At 29.6% G+C, this 10211-nt stretch overlaps 1 protein-coding gene across 1 annotated transcript; it reads right to left on the minus strand.

The window, feature by feature from the left end:
- Window positions 1-6934: 6934 nt before the first annotated feature.
- Window positions 6935-9556, minus strand: LOC119674155 (nuclear pore complex protein Nup214-like). Its single transcript, XM_038085280.1, has 2 exons — window positions 7457-9556; window positions 6935-7396 (listed from the first exon to the last, which is right to left on the minus strand). Exons 1-2 carry the CDS (start codon window positions 9554-9556, stop codon window positions 6935-6937), a joined length of 2562 nt encoding a protein of 853 aa, XP_037941208.1.
- Window positions 9557-10211: the final 655 nt, after the last annotated feature.

The following is a 10211-nucleotide window of genomic DNA, read 5'->3' on the forward strand; positions in this document are numbered from 1 at the left end:
AAGAAAGAGCTTGGATGAGCTCAGTTGAAAGTTTTTCAGTGTGCACAATATTAGAAAAGAAATTCTAGCGACTACAATTGTAGTCAGAGGACTTTCCTCTCAAGAATACTCCGATTTTCCATTTGAGCTTAGCTTATACTGGACCAAGGTAGGATAATTATAAATAAACTACTTGCATCAGAGCATCATTATGTTTACATTGAGTTAATTATGTCTACTCAAACCGTTTTTGAGTTAAATATGTTAGATTCTGAATGACTTGGGTTATAAGAGTGATAAAATTTTGTTTGAGAGTTAGCATAACTCATATATATTCAAGCTCATTAACGTGCTTGTTGGCTGTAGCTTATTAGGTAAAAGATTTTTTTACAAAAAATAAATCAGGCAAACTAAAACAAAAATGGAAAATTCAATCAAAATATATTTGGAATTCCTTAAAAGTGAAAGGTAAATAAAATTAATTTCAATGAATGAAATAAATGTTTTGTTGGTATTTAGATAAATGCTTTGCCTAATAATTCTCATTAAGTATAGTTATATTTTATTATATGTATTCCATATCGAAAGCAAAGCAACCGAGTTGAAAGATTATTACTTTAATATATTGTGTGTATCATTTGTACTTTACAGAATCAGTATTGTGTAAAATTTTTAGTAGAGCAAAAATATTTAATAGGTTTTATAAATAATATCATCGGCTTAAGTACAAAAAACTGATACTTCATCACAGTTCGTCTTTTCGATTAATGGCTACATAATCACCTGTTAACGAATGTTCATAATTCTTTGGTCCAGTTTTGCTGTGTCGAACTATCGATTTTGCGGGCTTCCTCTTACTTTGCAAATATCTTGTTTTCCTTAAAGGAATACGCTATTTTATATTGGAGGATTTAAATTTTGTATGACCAAATTATGCTGCCTTCCCATGAAAACGATTGCTGATATTTTCGTAGGGTTGAGTTTATTTTTTTAAGTAATATAGTCACTGAAAATAGTATTTAAAAGTTCATTAAGATCGTCAGAAATTCTGCGCGTGGATTGAAGTATTATAATAAATATATCAAAGACAATTGTCAGCATAACATAGCTGTTTGGTAGGCGATAAAGGAGGTGATATATATAATATATAATTGTTAAAAAAATGGGTACCCAATACGGAGCTTTTCGGAACATGTGAGAAATAGAAAATGTGTGTGATAACTCAGAATTTAAAGAGACATAATAGGTTTTGTCTATAAGGAAACAAATAATAATGTTATGTACCGATAGAGACACACTAAAGTGTTCTAATTTTTAAATCTGTACTTTAACCCATACCAATGATGACAAATTTTAATTAGATATGGGTTTTATAGTATTTAAAATATAGTTTGATAGCTTACACAACTCAATTATTTAAATTTAAGTAACAACTGATGTAAGACGAGGTTACATCTTATCAATCTATGTTAGTTTGCAGTGATATACCGTGCATGAGTTTAAATTAAATTTCATTAAAAGCAAAGCACTGCATTTTTTATCTAACAATATATCAGTACTGTAATATGAATCTGAAAGTTGCATTCCAAGTATTTTAAAAATCCTATTCAGTTCTTAATCAATTAATCCCTGCGTTAGCAGTCTGAGCAATATCAAACTAGTAGCTGTGAGAAAAAACGAGGTCAGTGAAGGAGTGGAAGAGTGGTTCACGTTAAAAAATAGCAACATAGAAACAGAGGCGCTACAATGAAATTGATAGAAAGCTTGACATGGTGAACATGAAGCTGGAGATGTTTAACTTAAATTAGAGTAATATAGGTCGTAAAGCTCTAAACAGAACTAGATTCATAAAGTTTATTAAGGTCTTATGCTCCGCTGTTGGTTTGGGATGACAGTAAGTAATAACTTCGTTTGGCAGTGTTCTTTAAATATTACGGAGATATTATTTTGCTTTTGTATGATCAAACTTTTACAAATATATTATTAAGGATTTGAAACGCCTTGTTGTTTTCTTTTTGATTGATATGCGCCATTTATATGTTAGATTAAAAATTTTCAGTGCAACTATTATGGCACACCTAAAGAAATGCTGTGACTAACCTAAAGAAATGCAGGTGCTCCGGACTAATATTGGTTATATGAGATATAACTCAAAAAAATTATTCTTTACAATATCAGACACAACTGTATATATAACATATAACGATTATAAATCCTTAATTGTTATTTTAATTTCAAATAAAAATGGAAATTTTTATTTATTGTTCAATATGATAAGAATCTTAAGCAGGAAATGTGTGTATAAATGGAAGTCTTTCAGAATCCATAGATTATTGTTGTTGTAGTGTTATTTTGTCTATGAGCGCATGCGCAAAATTTCTGTTTTCACCACCGCAAAGCAAATCCTAACATGTTAACAAGGGATTAAACACAATGTGAAATTTTATTTTTTAAATACGGAAGGACATATCCGGTAAATTGGCTGTTAGTGTTTTCTTTTGGCTTCGCTTCCTTTTTGACTGCGTCACCTACGACGTGACTATGAATATTTATTAAAGATAATTTTCAATAAATTAAAATAATTTCAACAAATTTCAACAAATTTGTGCGGAAATAAATATTTATCTATAATTAAAAAATTATGCATTTGTAGGTGTAGTTAATGTATCAGAACCCGACAGAGTGGATTTCGAATATGAAATCCAAAAAATCGAAAATAATTTATTTGTTAAATTTTTCGTTTGATTTGTTACCTGTTTTCCTGTGGTTTGTTGATCTTATTCTTGTTTTCATAACTTGGTCTACACCAGTGCATAAATTACCCAATGAAAGGTGCTCTTTACGTGCTTTCCAGCCGGAAATCTGTTTCGGTGTTATTTTAGGATGAAGTTGCGATTAATTGTAGTTTTCACACGTTTTCAAGGTTTTTCTTGTAGTTCATGATGTAATTGTTAATCGTTACAGCGCTGGAATAAATCGCATTTAAGTGTAAGGCACAATATATTTTTCTATATATTATTTTGTTTGATACATATGAATTATATAGTATCTAGTAAATGGCCAACACAGCACGTTTCTATATTGTAAAAATACACATTTTTATGTATATGAGACATAGTTTACTATTATCTTCTAAATGGCCAATAAGCATTATTGTTCACAATTTAGGTATCTTCTTTCTTCTTCTGGATCTGCAGAATAAAACAACAACGTGCACTACCTATATATTTACCAACACCTATCAAAACTATAGCAGTCCATTATTTAAGTGTATGACCTAGTTTTCTTGAAAAGCATCTAATAGATCTTCTTGCAAAAATAATCTTCTTTATTAATAGCGCAGACGCTGGCACCACTAAAATCAACAAACCATCTAACATATCATTACTTTATATGTTTGTGGGCTTAGCCTTTATAGGTCGCTCATCCCACCTCTGCTTTTATATGGCGCATAAACTTGAGTACAATCAAAGAATGATGCTGCTGTGAGTATTTGTAAGAAAACAGAACTAAGGTTCTTCATAAAGTTCTTTTCGAATCGAGTGAATTGCGCAATTATACATTAACTTTTAAGGTTTAATTAATAAACAACTGCATTGCAATATGAAAATCTTATTACAATCTCCAGTTTTTAACTACAAAAAATAACATAATTATTTAACAATTAAAATCCCTAAAAAACATTACCAATATTAGTATTGCTTAATCAATTGAAGTTTAGCTACGTCATCCATTAATCTACAGTATCCTGCTTTCAACATGTCGACATGTCAATAAATTCTTTGCATTATTTGCGTTCAAATCTTTTTAAAATGCATTTATTTTAAATTACAGATGCACAATTATTGAGCACGTTTAAGTGTCCACAAATTTTGGATTTAAACATTTTATTAATTTTATTTTCTTATAAAGAGAATGTACTTTTTTTTAACAAATTATTTAAAATTTTACAAATTCTTGTCGCTTTTACAACTGAAATTTCCATTTCTAGTATCTGAAATGTGTTAGGAAATGTAGTCAAAGGATTAGAGGTTCCTTTTAAAACGTATCCAATTTTAAGTATATATAAAATACAATATATTTCAAAGTATAAAAACAAAAACAAATGGAAACAGAATATATTGTGGTATTAATTTTTTTTTTTTTTACTCATTTCCAACAAATTCTATATTAACAGATTTCAGTCAGCATCCTTTGACATGCGTGAAGTCGTATTGAATTTCAGAAAAGTACGATTTCTATTTAAACTCAAATGAACACACGCATTTGCCTTCACTTTGAAGATTTAAATATTTCCTAAAACAAAATAGAAAAAAAATCATTTGATATTAAACAGTAGATATCCTTATTCGTATATTAGTAAAAACACAAGAAATGCAACACGGGTCGCATCCTGTTCCTTGGTGTCAGGTTAACGATTTTATTCGTGTACTGTGTGGTGTCATTGGCACACGTATAGTCCGCTTCTTCTCATCTTATCTCAAATTGCATACATTTGCGCAGCTGTTACTTTTCCTGCCAGTAAATCCTGTCGGAAAGTTGTTGGTTGGGTATCTTAAGTGGTTAATTGGAAAAAATCGCTTACCCCAAGCCATTCTACTATTGATGATGAACTGCATAAAGAGTTGTGTAACTATTGATTATGAACATGAAAAGATTTTTTTCTATTTTCATTTCTTTAATTATAAATTAAAGGAAGAAATACAAATGCTGCCATTAAATGTCTATTGAGACCTTTTATGTTGTTATCTATTCATGGTACACCTTGCCTCTACTTTTCAATGATTATTAAAAGGATTCCAAATAAATAGAAAAAAATTCGTGTTTTTTTATTTATATGATAAGTACATAGTAATATACAAAAAAACAAAGACGTTTTATAAAACAAACACAAAAAATATTATTTAATAATATATATTATTATAATTGTTAGGGGATGTGGCACTGCGACTGTCGGATCTATTGTGCGCCCATAATTTGTATTAAGACAAATATATTTTATTTACAAACTACTATGAACTACTTTCCTTTCTACCGATAGAATTAATTGTGATATTTACTTACTTATAAAGTCATATATAAATTGTAATATTAATTTGTGTTAATAACAAAATTGCTTTGCTCCAACATTTAAAAACCTTTGCGAAACCGATATATTTACAGGGTTAGAGGAAGCGTGCAAAATCGAAGGCTGGACGCAGTGAAGTGAAAATTGGAGCATACGAAATTAAAGCTATCAACTAGTAAGAGAAAAATGTGAATAAAGTATTCAACCACACCGGATTTTAACATAAAATAGTAATAAAGACCTTATTTATTATTATTCTTATTAAAGATTTTCAATAAATTTAATTACTAACAACAACTCATTTATAAAAAACTGCACTAATAACAATAAATTTCTCTCGTACTAAAAATTTTACGCAATACTGGTTCTGAAAAGAACAATTAATAGAAATAATATATTAAAATCAAATCATTTGCTTCTAGTTCGATATGCAGTACATATAGTGTTATGCAATTAAAGTAAAGAAGAATTACAGTAATGTAGTAATATATAATTAAACTAAAGAAGAATTATAAGAAGATAAATTATCTCAATAAAAGCCAAAAATTTACTTCATTTATAATATCAATAAAAATATCTAATTTTTTTATATATATTATTATATACTTAAGTTAATTTCATTTAACGCCTCCTTTTAAGATAGTCTATCACTTTAGAGTTACAAAATATAACATCATTTAATATGAAATCGGTTTTGTTTTTTTTTTTAAGAATATTAACTTTTATTTTGAGCGTTAATTTTTAGCATATTCCTATACGTATTTCAACAAATTCGCTTTTGCCTTCATCAGGAGAATTACTAATATTAAACCACAACTAAACAATAAAAACAAAATTACATCATTTAATAAATTAATTAATAATAAATAATGTATAAATTAATGAAAATTTGTCATGATAAAGTCCCAAGTTTATCTTGAGTAAAGTTTGTATTTTTGTGAACAAATCTTTTTAAAAAAATTTATTAAAAAGTCATGTAAACCAACCCGTAGTATCACAATATATCATTATTTGTATTGTATACGTGGCTGCTACTCCAACTTAACTGAAACTAATCATATATTGTAAACAAAAAATTTTTGTTTCTGTGATCACCGTTGTTTATCCAATCTTTAGTTCAATCTTTGAAACAAAATGTCGAAACGTGTCTAGTCTGCTTTGGATATTAGTTTAAATATTGAATTTGTATACATCGAGGACTTGACTTACAAAGATTTTCTTTGTAACTTTCCCACTTAACTGTATTGTGTTATCAACCGATTTATGGCTTAATGGTGAGAACTGATTTAGAACCATAATTCTAAACTGATTCTAACCGATTAGAACCAGCACTGCTGCAAATATTCACTAAACCTCAAAATCCTAACCGCCATACTAAGTAATTAGTTATATCCAAAGTAATCCAAAGTAATTAGTTATATATCATAGAGTTTTAGTAACTCACAACCTTCACCAGCTATAATATAATGTTATATTTTGTTTATGCGTTAGAATAATTTAACTTGTTTAATATAATATCAGTATAATATTACGGATAATAACTACCCGTGATTACTGAAATGCGATTTCAGTTATTGGATTTTTACGGTCACCTAGCTACTAGGTTTTAAACAAAAACTTAAAAAAATTTATTTTTTATATCCTTTTTATTCATCAATAACACTATTAAAAATATAAATTCAATTAATGTGTTGTTACACTTATTTTCTTAGGAGTATTAAAAATATGTGGAAAACACTATACCTATATTGTTTCATATTACATAATTGTATATATATAATATATTTAATTTTACTAATAAAAAAATTAATTTAGAGACTTTTAGTTCCTTTAATTGCACTGTTGTTATAATAAAGATAGATTTTTAAAGATGGTAAAGAGGGTGGTTCAATTGGTTTCATTAACATTAAAAGTACTTGGAGATGCTTGGTCTAATGAGCCAAAAACGTTTTGTAGCTCTATTGAATTGGCTTGTATAGGTTTCACAATATTTATTTGAGTTATATCATGATTTGTTGATGTATCATCACTTATTGACATCTGACTAATGTTCGCCTCTAGTATAGGAAGGGAATCAATATCCAAACGACTTAAACGTTTTGGAAAAATTTTTTTCGCAGCTGTAACTTTTCTTTTTAATGCCAAACACAATGCTATTCTTTTATGTTTTGGATTAATATGTAGTGTATGGTTGGATGGAGAAAATTTGACTTCCTCAGAAAATATATGTTTAGCAAGGATTTCTGGTGTGATTACTTTTTGTTCCACTATTTCTTGTGGTTTAATAAGAGATATTCTTTTAGTAAAACGAGTTTTATTTTGCGTTATGCCAAGACAACGAAAATTAGACTTCAAATATTTTAATTTTTCGAGATTTTGATTTGAAAATAACTTTAATTCCTTCAGTACTCTACCAATTGGATCTAAGCGCGGTGCGAAAGGCATTATCTTCCGTAGTATATCGTAGTGTATAACACGCTGCATTTCCAATTCTAATTCCACTGTTTTTAATAAGAATTTATTGTTCCTTATAAGTTCATAAGATTTCATAAGTGAACGACCATTATATTTATCAAAACCGGGCAGAGAGAGTTTATTTTTCAAATGTGAATTCTTCGATAATGTCATATTAGTTTTAATATGTTCTAACATGGCGTATAAATTAACCATTTCATGTCGTAAATGATGTATATCTCTTTGAAAATCCTTAGGGCCGGCTTGATCAAATGTTTTTTCTAATTCCAACAGAGTTAAAGTATTATTTCTGTACTCTTCAGGGTGTCCAAGCACTACAGTATTATTTCGTTGTTTTACAAGCAATGTCTGCAATGTTCTATCGAAATCTAATATATCCAAATAAAAGACATGTCCGCTCATTAGTTCATAATCTTGAAAAAGTTTAGTTTTATCATCAGTCCTTTGACGTAAATGTTCATTAGTAACAGTTGGTGAAGTGGCAAATAACGCTTTTCGATTATTAACGCTAGTATCTGGAGAAGTTATTACTAAATTTTTATTTTGAATTGAACTTGGTCCTGATAACGATTCCACGTTTGAAAATAATTGATTGTTTCTGTTATTAAAAGTAACCAGTTCTGGTATAGGACTTGCCTTTGAACTTGTCTCGGTGTTATTAAAACTGAATGTTTCATAGAGTGACATTTGTGATGTGTTAGCAAATGATAATGAAAATTCAGTTGTTCCCGATTTTTCTGGTGAAAAATTTGTTCCTTTTTCTTCTTTAACAGATTGGTTACAATAATCTTCGACTTCAATAAGAGAGAACATTTCTGACATATCAGTATGTTGCACCGGTGGGGAGCACAATCTAACAGCATTTGGAAACAGATTTAGAAAATTGAACGATTGAAGTAGTCCATGTGTAGTTAAAACGTGAATCATAGGCATAGGATTTAATTCAGATTCATTAATCATTAATCTATGTGTACTAGCGGTATCAACGGAGAGTCCAATTGAGAATTGATCACTTTTGTCTTTATTTAATGGAAACGCAATACGCGCTTGATCGTCACAAATATATGGTATCCATTTGGGTATTTTATCATTATTTTCCGAACCCAAAATGCCAACTTCTAATCCATTTGCTGAGAGCACTAATAAAAAATTCCAACTTATCAAATGCGTTAGCATAAACCTATGCTTGCGGGGACCGTCACTGCTATAGCATACATCATAGTAATCTTTATAAGTAATATTATCTGCTTTAAATGCATTCACTATAACAATGTGTGGGCAACTATTTTCGCCCCGCTGCAGTAACACAACAGCAAATTGATATGTGGATAGCCAACAGATGCTTAAACAATCAAATGGGCCGTTCAGCACTTCTGCCGGTATATTTACTAAACGAGCTGGAGTCAAGTCAGGTGTATATTGTTGTAGCATGCCGTTTGCGCATGCTAACACAATTTGCTTTCCTTTTGGTGACCAAGAACCACATTGTATTTCTACAGATTTGTCCAAAGTTTTAGAGTTCAATTGACCGCTGTCAGTTAGTACACACATGCCAAGTACACCATTATCTAATATGACTGCCAAGTAATTACGAAGGACCGGATTCCATAACAACTCAGTAACGTTGATATTTTCTTCAGTTGATAAGCATGTGGCACAGAACGTAGTGACTTTCGGCATGAAGAACGACTGTGTGAAATAGATCTGTAGATATGGGCAGCCATTAATATTGTAACTAATGGCCAATAAAGAGCCATCAGCATTACAAGACAAATATGTAACAGGAGCTGGTAATTCCACTACACGCGTTCTCAATGCTAGGTTATCGTATTTGGCATCAATGATGTCTTTATGCTTGAAGATATTTAATTTAGGGGCATATGGATTTCCAGCAAAAATCAAACCAAAATTACTTGCGGTCGCCAAAAAATGCACGCCAACCGTAGGAGGTATTTCACAATGCGTTTCAAACGAATTAAATCCATTATGAAGTTTAAATTGTATATCAATTAAATCAGTTTCTTTTTCATTCATTATATACTTGTAATTGCTTTGAAAAACATTAAAAACTAATAAACATTTTTAATAAAATACAAACAATTTAAAATTTGCGCTTAAGAAGAATTGTTGAAAAGAAAAATGATAAAACGTCAAGCCACAACCTTTTTTTTTTCGTTGGCTTGACGTTTGTTTTTACGTTCAAACATAAAACACTTGAATGAACAAATGTCGAAGTTGGGTACATTGAAATCGTGGTTCGATTCCAACTCAAACAAGTTGAACAGAAAATGCATCAAAAACAAACGAAAATTTTTATTCTGGCACAGTTAGACAAGAACTGAGTGGCGGGTTGTGTTGTGCGCTCGGACAATTTTCATTTGAGTGTTGCTTGTTAATATACGAGGTAAATTATCTACAATATTTGTTGCTTACAAATACAGTGAGTCTTTTGCAACGTACTTACAAAATAACAACAAAATTTGGATTTACCTACTTATAAACTGGAATTACAATAACAACAGCTGCTGACTGAAATAAGCAAAAAAACAGAATAAACGAAACTGATTGCGCAGCGCTAAAATAAAACTTTCGAAATTTGTTCGTTTAATTTTTCAAAGCTAAAAGTAGTGCAAATTACAAAAATAAAATACTTTAAAATTATTTATATATAAGATAAATTTTTTTTGAG

Source organism: Teleopsis dalmanni, chromosome 2, assembly GCF_002237135.1.
Source record: "Teleopsis dalmanni isolate 2A chromosome 2, ASM223713v2, whole genome shotgun sequence".
In the NCBI taxonomy this organism is placed as follows: Eukaryota; Metazoa; Arthropoda; class Insecta; order Diptera; family Diopsidae; genus Teleopsis; species Teleopsis dalmanni.